This window comes from Rhipicephalus sanguineus, chromosome 4 (genome assembly GCF_013339695.2).
Source record: "Rhipicephalus sanguineus isolate Rsan-2018 chromosome 4, BIME_Rsan_1.4, whole genome shotgun sequence".
NCBI lineage: Eukaryota > Metazoa > Arthropoda > Arachnida > Ixodida > Ixodidae > Rhipicephalus > Rhipicephalus sanguineus.
In genome coordinates this window covers 114,580,311-114,597,691 of record NC_051179.1, presented here as the reverse complement: position 1 = coordinate 114,597,691, position 17,381 = coordinate 114,580,311, and the positions used below count along the sequence as shown (strand labels likewise).

At 46.0% G+C, this 17,381-nt stretch overlaps 1 protein-coding gene across 8 annotated transcripts in view; it reads left to right on the top strand.

Annotated features, from left to right (window-relative positions):
• LOC119390599 (uncharacterized) overlaps positions 1–16,960 on the top strand; it is a 55,924-nt gene extending 38,964 nt beyond the window's left edge. For 4 of the 8 annotated variants that reach the window (XR_005183397.2, XR_007415851.1, XR_007415852.1 and 1 more), the window contains 3 exons: positions 5,191–5,344; positions 8,602–8,658; positions 16,473–16,960. Coding sequence is in view for 1 of the 8 variants with exons in the window: in XM_049414874.1 (XP_049270831.1) it covers positions 1,495–1,889; positions 8,602–8,658; positions 16,473–16,476 (456 nt within the window). In the remaining 7 variants the exon portion in view is untranslated. Of the gene's footprint in view, positions 1–1,142; positions 1,890–5,190; positions 5,345–8,601; positions 8,659–16,472 lie in introns of those variants that run through there. The other 4 variants (XR_007415855.1, XR_007415854.1, XR_005183399.2 and 1 more) reach the window with 3 other exon arrangements.
• Positions 16,961–17,381: the final 421 nt, after the last annotated feature.

Genomic DNA, 17,381 nt, shown 5'->3' with positions numbered 1-17,381 from the left:
CTATCTATCTATCTATCTAGCCGCCTACGACTTCGTACTCTCGTGGCTGTCTACTTCACATTGTATTGCACGTCCACTTGTTTTATTTTGATGTATTCGGGTTTGACCGGCAAAGACGGTTATCTATTTTGATGTATTCGGGTTTGACCAGCAAAGATGGTTATCAACGATCGACAATGTCCGCGAAGCAGTGTTCGAGAAGCTTCGCGATTGTAGTAGATGGTTTTGTTAAGATTGAGCGCCGCACACGAATGTTCCAGCTTTGTCTAGAGATAACGCCGCCACCAGCGATATCGCTGGAAAGTTCGATAGCGCCTGTATAAAAGCCGATGCGCTTGAACGCTTGTCAGTTGGATCGACGGTCGACGCTCTGTTCGCCGCTATCAGTGTACTGGCGTAGTTTGACTTTCAGTTTCCCGGCCACAAGTTCGGCCAAATAAAGTTTCATCTCGGACGTGCTGACTGCTGTCTTCGTCGACGTCACGACCACATGACATCTGGTGGAGGTGCTGCTCGTTCATTTTCCGGACGCCCCCGTCAAGCCGTGAACCCAGCCCACGTCACGAAGAAGACACCGACACCATCAGCGACAGTCGAGCCAGCCGCAGACTGAAAGGACTGCCCCTCCCCCAATACGAACCCCTACCGGACATGACCAGGATCACAACCAAGAAGACAACAGCCACAATGACAGCCGCTGTGGCGCCAACAACGGTGGTCATGCACCAACCGAGTAAGCCGCCGACGTTCCGCGGATCACCGTGCGAGGATCCAGACAGCTGGCTGGAGGCATACGACCGGGTCTCCACGTTCAACAACTCGGAGTGCGACGAGAAGCTACGCCATGTCTACTTCGCCCTTGAAGATGGCGCAAGGACCTGGTTCGAGAATCGAGAGTCCACGATAACATCATGGGACCTCTTTCGAACCGGATTTCTGAAGACCTTCACGAGCGACATCCGGAAAGAAAGGGCTGAAACCCTTCTCGAGACCCGTGTACAGCTCCCCAATGAGAACATCGGACTGTACACCGAAGAAATGACTGGCTGATTTCGCCATGCCGACCCCGCCATGTCCGAAGAAAAGCAAGTTCGCTTCTTGATGCGGGGAGTGAAGGAAGAACTTTTCGCCGGACTTGTGCGCAACCCGCCGAAGACGGTCTCGGAATTCGTTTCCGAGGCCAACACAATCGAAAAGGCCCTAGAAATCCGCACTAGGCAGTACAGCCGCCGCATGCCGACGTCGAACTACGGGGAAGCACATGCGCTGGGCTCCGATGACCTACGTGAAACGATCAGGGCGGTCGTGCGCGAAGAGCTGCGAAGGATGTTTCCTGCAACGCAACCCCAGGTCCATTCCATAGCCGACATAGTTCGCGAGGAACATCAGCATTCGCTATGAGTTGCTGCACCGTTGCCACTTGAGCTGGAAGCGTTGAGCTATGCTGCCGTTGCACCCCATGGTGTCGCCAATCCGCGCAATCACTAACACCCCATGCCGCCGCAGTTCCGTCGCCAGACACCGCCGCCTCCTCCGACGCCATCCCGCCCGCCTGCAAGCCAACGCTACACAGCCCAAAAGACCGATGTGTGGCGTGCCCCTGACAACCGACCACTCTGCTACCACTGCGGTGAGGCCGGCCACACGTACCACCGCTGCCAGTACCGACAGATGGGGCTACGAGGATTCGCTGTCAACGCGCCGCGCCCGCAGCCAGGCGAACGGCCTCGCGACATCGACGACTACCTCACCGGAACACAGTGGCAAGAACGACGACCTTCCCGCTCGCCGTCGCCCGGCCGCTACATGTCACCGCACCGCCGGCAGTACACTGGCCCCAACCGGGGCGAGTGTACTGCCGGATGTATACCAAAATTGGTATGGAATTGGTATGTATACCAAAATTGGTACTGCTGTTAATCGGATGTATACCAAAATTGATATGGAATAACATGACCGTAACACGAACATAAATGATAGGTCATAACATGAAAATCATGACATGCATGTCATGAGCAGCATGATTTACATTCTACGGCCTTGGGGCTCTTGCGGCCATTCCGTTAGTTTCATATATACCAAAACTGGTATGACCTGACAAGAGTTCATGGCAAACATAATGACAGGTCCTAACGTGCAAATCATGACACGCATGTCACATGCGGCATGATTTACATGACATGGTCTCAGGGCACTCGCGGCCGTTTAATGAATGGATATATGAAAACTGGTATGACGAGACATTATGATATGACGAACATAACTGACACGTGGTAACATGAAAATCATGACACGCGCGTCATGCACGTCATGATTTACATGCCACGCTCATGACGCACTCGCGGCCGTTTCGCTAGGTTGATATACACCAAAATAGGTTTTGCGCGACGCGACTGTGTGACGAACGTAAATTAGAGGTGGTAACATGAAAATCATGACACGCGTGTCATGCACGACATAATTTACATGCCACGCTCATGACGCACTCGCGGCCGTTTCGCTATGTTGATATACACCAAAATTAGTATTGCGCGATGTGACTGTATGAAGAACATGAATAACAAGTGGTAACATGAAAACCATGACATGCATGTCATGTATGTCATGATTTACATGCCACACTCATGGTGCATTCGCGGCCGTTTCGCTGGCTTGATATACACTAAAATTGGTATTGCGCGACGTGACTGTATGACGAACGTAAATTAGAGGTGGTAACATGAATATCGTGACACGCGTGTCATGCACGACATAATTTACATGCCACGCTCATGACGCACTCGCGGCTGCTTCGCTATGTTGATATACACCAAAATTGGTATTGCGCGATGTGATGTATGAAGAACATGAATAACAGGTGGTAACATGAAAACCATGACATGCATGTCATGTAGGTCATGATTTACATGCCACGCTCATGGTGCATTTGCGGCCGTTTCGCTGGCTTGATATACTCCAAAATTGGTATTGCACGACGCGACTGTATGACGAACGTAAATTAGAGGTGGTACCATGAAAATCATGACATGCGTGTCATGTACGACATGATTTACATGGCACGCTGATGGTGCGCTCGCGGCCGTTTCGCTAGATTGATATGCACCAAAATTGGTATTGCGCGATGTGACTGTATCAAGAACATGAATAACAAGTGGTAACATGAAAACCATGACATGCATGTCATGATATACATGCCACGCTCATGGTGCATTCGCGGACGTTTCACTTGCTTGATATACGCCAAAATCGGTATTGCGCGACGCGCCTGTATGACGAACGTAAATGAGAGTTGGTAACATGAAATCGTGACAGGCAAGTCATGTGCTGCATGATTTACATGCCACGCTCATGATGCGCTCGCGGCCGTTTCGCTTGCTTGATATACACCAAAATTTGCTTTGCGCAACGTGACTGTATGGCAAACATATATGACAGGTGGTAACTTGAAAATTATGATATGCATATCATTTACGGCGTGATTTACATGCCACGCTCATTGTCCGATCGCGGCCGTTTCGCTAGCTTGATATACACCAAAAGTGGCATTGCGTGACGCGAACGTATGACGAACACAAATGACAGGTGGTAATATGATAACCGTGACAAGCATGTCATGTGTGGCATGATTTACATGCCACGTTCATGGTTGACTCGCGGCCATTTCGCTCGTTCAATATACACCAAAATTGGTATTGTGCGATGTGACTCTATGAAGAACATAAATGACAGGTCCTAACATGCGAATTACGTTATGCATGTCATGTACGGTATCTTTTACATGACACTGTTATGTTGCGCTTCTGGCCGTTTAGATAACTGGATATATACCAAAATTGGTATGGCATGACAGGAGTGCGTGATGAACATAATTGACCGGTCATGCAGTGTATATACCAGAATATACGTTTCATTGGCATGGTATATACCACATTGTACATGCACGCGTGCAGGGCAAACATGCGATTTACGGTGAACTAGATGCCATGGCATGAATGATTTCATTTGGCTCAAAAATAAACAAAGATGTATGCCGCTCTTTGCTGGCTGCTTCGCATTACATCGATTCCAACAGTGTGTGGGATCTGCAGGGTTTTTTTATGCACATATAATTTCAATTGCTCTACAAATTAGCGATGTCTTTCCAGGCATGAAAATACCTAGTGGTGCCCCCGTTAGAATTATTTAAGTCTTTATGGCTTTGCAATTATAGATATGCTAGGATCATCTTCTAGTGAGGGTGATCAACGTATTCTTATCGTGCGTGCTTCTACCGTTGCACCACTATCAAAAATATGGCTATGGTGCAAATGTCCCTTACGGAAGTACTTGTGAGTGATCTTTAAGCTTTTTTTTCCACTGGCGCTACAGGGCACCCGTTATTCTTGTCCAAGCAGCATGAAAACGATGCGCTCCACAGGATACCATGCAGAGTAATGCGTTGCCATTTCCTTGAACGTAAGGGGTTCAAAAAAATGCAAATTTATTCTTTAAATCGGTGTGAATATTCGCATCATTTTTATATTAACACATGTTAAACATGTTAAATTGACATTAGACACAGAGACGGCATTTCAAGATTTACAGAAAGTATAAATGTTGAGTGAAGGGCGTCAGAGGAGACGTTGAAGCCTCTGCATGTGAGAGTAGTCAAAACATTTTAGGCATTAGTAGAGCGAAGGCCACCGAATATTTTCGAGAGATTACTAAGTTTCCATAAAATGAAAGAAGATTAATTGATGCAATCTATTACCACTTCCAATAAAACAATTTTTATCGGTAATTTCATTCTGCAACGTTTACTCGTTTCAATCCAGCAATGTCGATTTCAAATATATATGAGCGCAAGAACAAAAAGGATGACAATATGACAGCTTTCTACGGGTTCTGTTTCTTGCAACCTCCATGAACTGCGCGTTCATTTACCTCTCCATTACTCAGCGCTATTGATACAACCAGCAATCCTCGCAGCTACTGCAGGCACTTATAAACGTTAAGAGTGCCTTCCGGGGTACATCGCCAAAGCGGAAGCGAACATAGATTTGTTTATTATAGACATAGTTGTTAAAGTGTTAAGAGCCGGAGACAATGCTTCTTTTAATCACAAACATGCTTTCGCTCGCTTTTTTCTTTCGTTTTGGCGTCATGGCGAAGTTGACAATATTTTTTGTCCTTGTACATTTGCGTATTCAGCGTCTCAAAAGGCATGACATCGGATGTCGTCTGGCTTCAGAATGCTAATAGCTACCAGTATAAAAGACGCTAGAAATTCAGATCCTGTCAACCAGCTCGAAGTACGAAGAGTTCGAGATGAAGGGCCGCACCATTACTTTGGTTCTAGTAGTAGGTAAGCTGTCTCCTCTCGCGATGTCTTTGATGTGCCTTGTGCGCAGCGCCTTTCTATGGTAACAATATGGCATTATTGCATTGCATAATGCTTCCATTGGATAACCGGCATCTTACATGTTTTTGATGAAGCAAGCCGATGAGAGACCACGCGAGAGTCATATGTTGCTGCACAAAGCTTGCGCACTTCGAAAAGGAGCTGTTTCATGCTATTCATCTCGCCAACATATTCCGCTCCAACACAGCATATGATGAATGTGCAGATTATTATTATTATTATTATTATTATTATTATTATTATTATTATTATTATTATTATTATTATTATTATTATTATTATTATTATTATTATATAAGATCAATATATGCCTGCGCGGCATATCGTGAATGGCCCTTTTAAGCTACTGCACTTCAGTGCTATTTTTTGTTACTTTCACATGAGGATGGATGCCCCATATGCGAACTGTACCGTTAGAGTGAAAGTGTTCAGCCACCTTCGCCTTGTCGTTGATATTGCTAACAACATTTCCCTGATCACGTTTTAGTGCATGTATTTTGTCCCTTCCCAGACATATCTTCCATAGAGCTGTATCGATGTTGCCGGCGTTTTTTACTGCGGCACTTGCCTCTTTGGGGCTGTAGCTTCTGAGACCTCTCGTTATTTTTATTTTGGTTGGCTTTCTAGCTAACCAAATTCTCTTTATATATTGATGTAGTCAATTTCAAGTGTCGCCGTTTTTTAACTAAATCTTTCGTAGTTTGGGAGAAGTTGCTTAGTTCTTGCCTTGGTGCTTTGCCTCATGCTTCATTTCCTGCTTTAGAAATCAGCTTAATTAGGGTTTCGTACAACTTATTTTTGTCAGTGTTTCGTTCTTGTCCGAAAGCATCGTATTTTCTCCTCAACGGCATTCTAATATTATAATAATTGTTTGGGTTTTACGTCGTGAAAGCACGACATGATTATGAGGGACGCCGTAGTGGACGACTCCAAAAAAATTTGCATTCTGGTGTTCCTTAACGTGCACCTAAATCTAAATGCACGGGCCGCGAAGCATTTTGCCTCCATCGAAATACGGCCAACACGGCCGGGATCACACCCCGCAACCGTCGGGTTAGGATTCGAGTACCATAACTAGTAGACCGCCGTGCCGGGCCAAGGACAATCCTAAACTGTTTTGTTTTATGATGCGAAGCATCTTATAGCGGAGTTCAATCCGGTGGTGGTGTAGGTGGTGTGCGGCATGACAACCCTTACTGCGGATGCGCATCCTTTTCTCCTCTCCCACGCTCTCCCCCCTCTCGTGCGCCTCATTCTCTCCTGCGCAACGCCGCGATGAGCGCCAGCGTCCTCGAGGGAGCATCGCGTCCCCTCCCCCTCTCTCTCTCTCCTCTCCTACGCTCCCCCCTTTCGCGCGCCTATCGACCGCGTTCCCGGCTCGCCCTGTGAGAATTACTGGACAGGCTAGAGGGAAGACACGACGCGCGTAGCGTTTCCCTTCGCGTTCCACGACGAGAGGTCGGTAGTATGCCCGAGGTCGGTAGCATGCCCAACGAACGCCAACAGAACGCGATCGTGCCACTGCTTCGGCTTTGCATCGCCTCATGGTCCCCTTTGCGGGAGATGGTGTAATGTTTTCCCTTACTAGATCTGGGTTTGCCGGTTTTAGTTTTTAGTTTTGCACATGTCCTTATCAGATTGAGGGCTTTCTTTTCCCTCACTAATCAATGATCACTATGGCTTACATTGTTTACTACTTATGTGCGGCATTGTGTCTGAGTCAGCTCATAAGACATGTTTCGCTCTTCCTTTCTGCACTAGGGGTCTTCCTTGTTCGCTTCCAATTTATATGCTTCCGGAAGAAGGCGTTCGTTATGGGGAGTCGAGATCTGTGCGAATTCCTCCAGCATTCCTATTTTACTTTTCCTAGAATGAATGTCGCACTTACCCATTGCCGATTCCTTAGAGTAGATTACCGATTGCTATGCCTAAGCATTCATCGAGAGAGACCACTAGATAACGCTAGGCGCGTTGGCTTATTCGTGATAACTGTGGTTTTGATATATGTTATTTATGTGGCAATGTCTGTTGAATAGGTGTAAATACGGCCAAGTGCGGGTCTCTAGCCTCCACCACAACATTTTCTCTAACACAATAGACATCCCGAGGTTTTTTTGTTCGCGCTACTCAGCGTGCTGAAGTGGCTTGTACCCGAAAGCTCCAATACATATGCGAGTCAGCATGTTTATGATGTTTGGGCCATGCTTTCTGGCCAATTTTCTGAGCCTTACCTTAATTATTTTCTGCTACCTATACTTTTATTTGGAATTGCAATACAAATATGAGTAGCCATATTTCTCCAAAACGTATTTTATTTGTTTTACATAAATTGCTATAGCACCTTATCTTTATTACCGCGAGAGTGAAGTGCCAAGAAAACACGGCTTACTGTTTGCATCGATATTTAAAAATATGCAGGTGGTAGGCAGGCACACGAATGAGAGCTTGAGTATCTTTACAACAGGTTTCAATGCCGCCAACCTAACGTAAGAGCAATCCTCTTTGTGACAGCTGGCCTTCTTTATTTCTGCTTTGCGAAACATCACCTGGGCGTAGGGTTTACGGTGGACGTTATGGAACGTATACTAAAGCAGACACCTGTGGCTTGAGTCTGGTGACGCAAACAACCTCACTAGGATGTTGGGACGCAGTGAATACTCGCCAGATGGTGAAAACTCGTTTCTCACTTCAGACAGTTGGCACACAATCTTTTATCTCACGCAATGCCAGCCATACTCCTCGGAATGCAATGACTGGCAGCGTCAAAATGCCATGCAATTGAGCGTCTCAGGTCATGAATGCTAACCCGCCAATCACACAGGACACCGTACAACAGTGAGAAGCCTCGTTGCTTGGCGTATAAACTCACGGGACCAGTTCGATCTCGTAGCGAGAGGGCGTAGGGCGGCCGAGGCTCATGCGGTCCTGGACTAAGGGCACTGCCCACGCCCACGGTCTATCGAACGACTCTGGGCTTTCTCAGTACCTAATAAATATTTGAACTAACTCACTCGACCAATCAGTGTAAGGAAAAGCCTGAAGACAAATGTAACAAGCTGCCGCAACCATGCGGCAGATAGTTTGTTGTCAACTTCTATTTCTTCTTATCTCATAATTACCACTGTGCGCAACATATAAAGGTCATAGTTTGTTCGAAGTTTTATTTATAACGTAATAATTTTCTGACATTTCTTTTTCAGTGCTGTGTGCGATAATCAGTTCCGATTACGTCGATGGAAAACCTGGGGAACTGGCAGGTACTTTTGTTTCTGGGACTACCAGGCACTCAATTTCAGCATGGAGTTGTACTTAGCAGACTCATAGGCATTCACTTTGTTATCTGTAGACGCCGACAAGTACATTGCGTTGGTACAGTGATTACAATCCTCCGTTCCTTACCTGGTAGTCCCGGCTTCGCTCACCGCCACGGCGGTCGCACTTCAATGACGGCGAAATGCTTGAGACCCGTGTCCTGTGCAATGTCAGTGTACGTGAAAGAACATCAGATGGTCGAAGTTTCCGGAGCCCTCAACTAAGGCATGCCTCGTAACAGAGGCTTTTAGTTGTCCGCATACTTTTTACCTTACCGTGTTATCGGAATACCGGATTGCGTTTACCGTGTTACCGGAGCACATGTTTTACCAAAGTTTCAGCTTACCCTACGTGAACCTTAACGTTTGTTCAAAGCAAAAATGATGATGATAACTGCATTTAGGTGACATGTAATTTAGACAACATTCGGCCACCACTGCGGCAAAATCGCAACAGAGGTTTTTAGCCTGTACGGTATTTCGATAGTCCCAAAGGGGTACAGGAATACTGGCAGCTACCTCCCTATTCGAAGATCTCAATAATAATATCTGTGGTTTAACCTCACAAAACCACGATACAATTATGAAAGACGCCATAGTGGAGGGCTCCGGAAATTTCGACCACCTCGGATTCTTTAACGTGCACTTAAGTCAAAGTACACGATTTGAAGATCTCAAGCATGTCTGAGAGTTGGTCATTAGCACGAATGTAAGAATATATGTGGAAACTCAAATAGGGATCTTTGATATCTTAGATAGAATAAGTGGAGTCTGGTGTTTTTTTTTTCTTTAGATACCAAGCATGTATTTCTATTTTCTAAAGCTTTTTTTTAGCCGGAATTTTTCGTATCAACTTTGTTTTCCTTCCTTTTAGTTATATCTGTATCACAGGCAGGAAGTCTTGAACTGTTCTCGTCGAAAATAGCGATGGCAGGACTTTGACTATTTTAACCAATGAAATCACCATAACAACGGTAAATTAGTGACGTCCTCATTGTCGTATTTTTTACACCTGCACAAAATTATCTCATTTACATCTACTCACACGATTTTTTCTTATGCAGTGTAATACAGTGTATATTTTCTTATTTCAAAAAAAGCAAATGGCCGTAAGGCACCTGTCGTCAATACAGACCATGTTGATGTCGATGCGGGAAATCCCTCGCCTCAACTAAAGCTACTTATAAAAAACAACGAATAACGGCTATTATTAGCTTATTCAGTATGAAATTGAAGGCATTGTTTTAAACCGAACCTCAACATGTCAACCCAAAATAGGTGGCGTCTCTATTTTCAGAAATCCAATAAAGTTGTGCAGATTTTAGATCTTCACGTTAAATTTCAAGGCACCAATTCAGGCAATAACGAAAGCGAATGCATCGAGAGCGCAGGAAAAAAAACACCCTTTGAGGAAGAAGCGATTACATTTGAACAAAGACGTGTCACTTCACATTCTGTTTACAAAAAACGCAAGTCATCTGACGTGCACTAGGGGACCGCCTACCTTTTGCTTGTGATGTCCGGTGTTAACGTTGTTTCTTTATTAAGGACAAAACAAAGCGCTTATTCGCCTTTAGCAAAGTCTACGCCAAAAGTGGCGCAATGACTGCCCCTGGAACTTTATGCTGTGTACTGAAAAAACGCAGTGCGCAAAAAGAAGTAAAAAAAAAAACAGGTAAGCAGCAAACATTATACGCAAAGCTTACGTGACCCGCTTGTATACGCCAAAGGCTTGCCACTTCCCTTGACAAGACTGTGCCGCGAAATCATACGTTCAAGTTAAGTGATGTTTTATTACTGGACGTTTCAGCGTGACCTAGCAGATCGGCCGCCTTAATGTCCACCCTATATCAACAACAACCGACTAATCGATGGGCAGTATTCTGCGACTCAAAGGCGCCTCTACAATGTCTTTCGTCAGCACTTCGTCGCGGGCCGTAGGAACAACTTGTGTGAGGGATACGAGAACTGCTGCACTACGCGATTGAAAAGATACACAACGTTGAGTTTCGGTGGATACCAAATCACTGCGGTAACTCCGGCAACGACCCTGCCGATGAAGCTGCCAGAAAAGACACACGTAGAGACAAACCTTGTTTCTATACCGTTATCCATTATTGACGCGGCTCGATACCTAAATAAGCTGGCGCAGAACATCACACTGCAAAAGTGGCAAGCGTCACAGTTCACACACCGTCCACTGTGTTCTCTCGACCCATCTCTACGACTGCGGCTACTACCTGGTCTTTCCCGGGAGGAAGATACAGTGTTTTGCCGTCTTCGTCTGGGTGTAGAATTCACGAACGCCCATTATTTAAGATCGAGATGGCCGACAACGCCGAGTGCAACGCCTGTGCCTTTGATGAAACTATTGAGCACCTTTTGTGTAACTGCCCGACCTACGCAGACGAGAGGCTTCACCTCCGCAATGCACTAAATCAACTGGATGGAAGCGCTTTCATTGTCGAGAAGATATTGGGACCATCAGGCTGCCCATCACAGTTCCGAAAGGCAACGAAAGCGCTGTTGCGTTTTCACAAGGATGCCGGGGTGATTCGTCGTTTGCGATGTCAAACGCGGAACTGTTACGCCGGCTGGAAGAGTGACTTTTCTCTCCTCCTCCATAACTTTCCTTGCCCCTTTCCCCTTTCCCCAGTGCAGGGTAGCCTTATTCTCTCTTTCTCTCAGCTAGCTCGGGAGCTCTAGTACTTCAAGTTATCTGCATGTTTCTATTTGAAAAGCACGAGAATGTATGTATTAATTGTGCTGCCCTGCAGGGTTTCCCTCTAATGAACTGCTCTTAAATTCACAATCAAGAGCATTGCCCCAGTTTCCCGTGGTGTGAAAACAGCAGAAACAGCGCGGCTGTGGTTGTCCTCCGTTTCCCTCGTGTTTTAAAGCAACTTTGTCACTTTTTGTGATTTTGTGGTGGCGTCTGTGATTACGTTATTTTTAGAGTAGAGATGCACGGAGAGCAACATGGTGATACATTTGTTGCACCGTTGCCCCCCACCGCCACCTCCATCCCATCACTGCCCCCCCCCCCCCTGCGCAGTGACCACAATGTCTTTGGTTTAAGCCCACCAGACACACCACTCCCATTGGTAACAGTGATATACTGTTACCACTTTTCTGTTTTCTTGAGAATGTCTCTTTCGAAACATTACTATTTTATAACATGCTTATGCACTAGCAATGATCCTGGTGCTGAATATGATACGATGCCCGTTTTGGTTACGTGTCAACCAACGAGTTGCGCGTGCATGAAAGTAAAATAACCCGCTGATATTGCACTATGATTTTAGCCGTAATTATTTCTCTGCGTAATAAAAGTCACAATTGCAACTCTGCTACTTCACATTGCAACGGCATTTGCGCGTGAACTATCATAATACGTTGCTAGAGGCGTTCACTTATCCTGAAGGTACGGAATGTCTTCTCTCACAGGCAAACGGAGTGCTAGTCTCTTTGACACCAATGTCAAAATACTATTCTGAAAAATCTTTCACCGGCGCTTCTGTTATTGGTGTAGATTAGTTACTGTTGTAGCCGCTTGATCATACTGACACTGCGCAAACGTCTTGTTCAGTTTGGAGACAACCGCGCAAATCTACTTACACGTCAAGATAACACATAGATGCACAATGTATTACCCCCGAAATCACTACAAGATGCGACGCTGTAGGTACCTGTAGTACACATGCGCGCACACGAAAGAGACAAAAAAATCCAGACACAGGCGGGCATGACGCAAGCTAAACTTTATCACATGCAAATGCAAAGCATGTTATCATGGGGCAGAAAAAAGGTCTGCATGATGGAATGCTCCATAAAGCTTCCTATATATTAGCATGCCCCGTTTACACGTCTTTCGGAAGAAACTAATGTTTTAATAAACGTTAGTTTCAGTGTTTTCGATCTAGTTATCACCATTTTTCAAAGTTTTCTACACCACTGGGGCGCGCAAGTGGCTCGAAATCACGTGCCTCCACTGAATTCTGAGGCGCGTCCGCGGAGTCCGCGGCGAAAAATGGTGGCGTACGCAGCGCGCGCCAGCGGCGGGCGAGGAGAATCGAGGAGGAAACGCTCGCGCGGAGGAGAGTGTCGTTACTTTCCTAGATTAAGGGGCTTCATCGCAACTGACGCAGCTACGCCATGTATGCGTGTTCCTAGGAACCGGCGCATGACTACCCTCGACACTCATTTGTCGCCAGGACTAGCCTTGAGACAGCTCCGTTGCTAAAAAGGCAATACACAACGAGTACAACAGGTTCTTTGTCAACTTAAAGGACGATACGGCATCTTGTACTTTGTGTTGCCATTCCTCCTGCGTCATACGACCCCTGATCATGAATGAAGACGCTCTAGTTGTCGCAATATTGCCGTGCATTATGCAAATTTTCTTATATATGATGTTCCAAGTTAAGTAGCGGCAAGGAATGTCCACTTCGGAATAGAGTTCGTCTGCGTAAATATTAGGTGCTATCCCATCAATACGAGAAGAGAGCCAGCCATGTGATGCTAACATAAAATGCAGCCATAACAAGCCTGGTGCATTCTCTATTGCGGTTCAATTCACTTATACAATTATGTTATCGATGACACTGAAGTGGATGAATAAAATCTCGCCAATAATGGAAGCGGAATTTCGTATTTACGGCCACTTCTGTAGGTGTGGCGCACATTTTTCTACAAGCCACTTTTTTTTTCTTCGCTGGCCTGGTGTTTCCTCCTTGCAGCACCATTTGCAATGCCCATAGACTGTCGCGCCGCCAAGCGGAGTTGAGGAGCGTCCTCTCGAGGAGGGTTAGTAGACGACAAAATGGCAACACTACGCAGTCGCTCCTTTGTTCGGCTGTACTAGCCTCAGTGTTAACACGTTGGCAAGAAACAAACACTACGACTTTGCATGTTCCCTGCCTCAGTGAAAAAACCGGGCCCTCCGTGACACGAGAAATATGGTTCGTTCTTGCGAGACGCGAAGCTTTCGTGAAAATATGTAGCAATTCGCGCTTTCAATGCTAGCCCACAGCGTAAACATACTATCAGCTTCGCGAGGCTTTCCGAGGCTGTAGCCTCGCGAGGCTGAGCTTCGCGAGGCTGTAGCCACGTAGGTTAGCTAAATGTTATCGTCTGACATTTTCAGTTGAAGGTCACCCTGTTTTACTTGCACATAGCATTCGTCAGTGTTTCTTGTAGTTGTAGTGCATGAATCCCATAACATTGTACGTGGAAGGTCGCGCGGGCTCGCGATGTGCTGTTCAATAACTGAGGAATCTCAAGTCGGTGATACAATAAAACAGGGCCTCTATGTTTTGTCAGGAAAGCACTGTTATGAATCGTGCGAGCGACGTTTCAATCATTCGAAGACGCGTCTGCTCCACGCCTTTCATGGAGCGAACGCTTTCAACGCCGTCCTTCCCCGCTGTGTTGGTTCCATAGCCAGCGCTGCGCCGCTTGTTTTTGTACGTTTGTTGATAGGTGGCAGCACACTGCAAGCGATTTGCTTGTTGACCAGTTCGAGAGCAAAATGTTCACCGCGCGTCCGCGCTTACACTGCTTACACGTCTGTCTAATTGTAAAAATGGTGACGCGGTGTGGTCGAAGTCGTTCGTTGGAAGATATTCTTCAGATTGCTTTCAGCAGTGATGTTGAAAGAAACCATCTTGACGACGAGGACTTTTCAATGGACGTAGAAGGCTGTGAAAGCACCGACAGTGACAGCGACGATGAACGATCAGCTGCTAATACTCACGAGGAGCGAGTTGCACTTCACGTCCCCTCGTGCGTTAATGTTCTTTCACGCTTGTAAGTGACTTTGATTGTATTTAATGTAAAATATCCTTGAGCGAGATCAAAATAAAAGCATAGTTCTTCATGTGCATTGCATGTAGAACAATTATTTGGATATTATGGAGCGCCGCTTGCCGCCAACACGCTCGAGCTCGACCAGCGAAGCGAAATGGTTAGAACGATGGAACGTGCAGTCACGGCCACAATCCACGCCTCTGGGCTAACTTCTGTACTTCACCGGTACCTTCCGAACGGCATTGTTATTCGACGAATTTTTTGCATCATCGAATTATTCGACGTTGAGAAAAGCATACGTGTGCATTCTTTTCGATATTCATGTTTCGATCGTGCTGATCGAACCTGCAACATGCGAGTGAAGTGAGTTGCACACGGCTAGAGTCTCAGCATGGCTCTGACACAAGTGCTACTGAATGGGATGTTAAATGCTTGTGTTCCGTTGAAGACGTAACTCCGCGTTCCTGACTGCGCAAGTAATGACGAGGGCGTAATATGTTTGCAAACCATCACCACGTTAAACGTGCAGCCCCGTGCAGCAGCGATGGCACTACTCGCTGGCGGTGTACTGCTGCGGCAAATCCGTCAGGCAGGCTCGGTACGTACTACCTCGGAGTGCCGTTCAGCTCATACGTCAGTTCTAGTTCATGCAGTTTTATGTAGCACGCACAGGATTTCGCACAGCATCGTTGATGCACGGGAACTGAGCGGAAATATAACCTTTCACACCACAGCCAATAATTAGGTGGCGAGTACTTAGCACTTTCCATGGTTTGGGAGAGTATTTTGGTCTCATATCTAATTCAGTGCAGCTCATGACTTCATCCGGTGAAAGTGGCACGGGCTGTACGTCCGCATGTCCTATCTTTTCCTATGCTAACAAACGGGTTGACCCTCCTCCGGGCGCCATGTTGAATCGCACAGCGCCACCTATAGTTCGTGGGCATTGCGAATAGTGAGAACCGTCTGATTCGAGGCCTCATGTTTGGTGTCGCGACACATAATTTCTCAACAGATTTTTAGCTAAATGCGTGACATTTGACGTCATGAACACAGAATACGCAATATAAAGCAATTTGGCGACGTGCGCTGTCAGTGGCGCCATTACGACGCTAAGTAAGCACTGCCAAAGCTTGCGCTCAACGTTTGTATTCTTGCGAGCGCCGTGATGACGCTCCATAATTCGTGGAGTCGGGACCAAACACATTCTCTGCGCACCACATCGCATAGGAGTAGGGCAAGAAATGTTGTAATATTTATTTTTCCTTCCGTCTCGTTGTCGCAGTCAAATTCGACAAAGGCCAACATTTGATTGAAGGAAAAGAGCGCCCATCCAAGCACCAGTATAGCTTCTCCATATAAGGTATCTTTACCGCGAAGAACTAAAAAGGGAACTTAACAAAGAGAAAGAAGAACACTGCCTCTATCTCCGGTTGATCTTCTTTATTTTCTTGCGGTAGAATTATTTTTTTTTGCTTACTCACTGCATGATCCTCTATGGGAGAGATGTATGTTTACTAACTACTGTGCTCTGCAACATTCGGACACATTCTTGGAGGTACGAAATTTCTGGCTTAATAAATCGTGCTTGTTAGCTTTTTCGGACATTTAGCAACCTTTCATATTTTTGCCGAGTTCCAGCAATCTGGATGATGTCGACTGAGGTCAAATAGCCTTTACACGGGCGCCACTAGCATCACGATTACTACTTCTCGCTTCGCTCCAAAATATGCTCTGACACTTCACTCTAAATTGTTTCACAGAGAATAAACGCGCGTAAATCGATCTCTAAGCCAGTAAAGGGGCACTGGTAGGCACAACATCCTAGAGAATGCAAACTTCTTTTAGTGCTCTTCACGCCTTCGGTGAACTAAAAAATGCTTTCCTTCTTCAACGCTCAGCTCAACTCGACTTCTTCAACATTCAGTAATGCTTCTTTTTTTCTTTGGCAGATAAGGTCGTCGTCGCACTCGGAGAAGTAGAAGCAAGAAGTCTGTATCTGCCACACCAACGTCAACATGTACAGGTCGAGGCGCGTGAAAGAACGAAAGAGCCACACGCTAAACGACCAGGTCCAACGCGGAGAAGTCCTTATTTCTACCAGGGAAAACGTCACACTCGCAGGCAAAGGACGAACTTCAATATCAGTGCCCCTAACCCACCTTAATTCTGTTTGGACTAAAGAAGCACCACCCGGGCTATTTTATAACTGATGTTTGTTGTAGTTATTGCTGGTTATGGCTCGTTACAAATAGTTGAAGGAATTCAGCTGAACCCAATAAATATGAAAAAGATGTCTTAATGAAGAAGTAAATGAAAGCGTCAGCGTCAGTCTTTTCAAAATGATAAGACGGCTTTGGCAACGAAAGACCACTGCGTATTTATTTGTACTGCGGCGGCACTTGCGCAAAACGTTTAAAATAAATTTTTCGCCTACAAGCTCGCGCTATATTGTTGACAAAAAAAAGGAGGTGGACGCTTAGGCTTCGCCCCAAGAGTCGAAGGCGATATCGTAATCAGGCCCCATTCGCATCGCCTTTTCAATCGGTAGCTTCGCTTCGCTTTTCGGTAGACACCTCAATCACGACGCAGGGAAAGGACTATCTGTGCGGGTAACATTGGCCGTTTAAAACTGTCTTACAATGCCTACTGCCAGTACAACTGCGAAGTGCCCACTACGCAATACGTGTTACCCTTGCGAATCAGCAAAATACCCACTACGCGTCCGAAAGGCAACACGCAACCTACGCGGCTGCTAACTTTGTCAATATTTTTGCTGCTGATGATTAAATATTGCTGAGCGCTTTGTACTGGGTGGGCCTTTAAACTGCTCACTCGTTGTGCAGTTCACATGTCTTGAC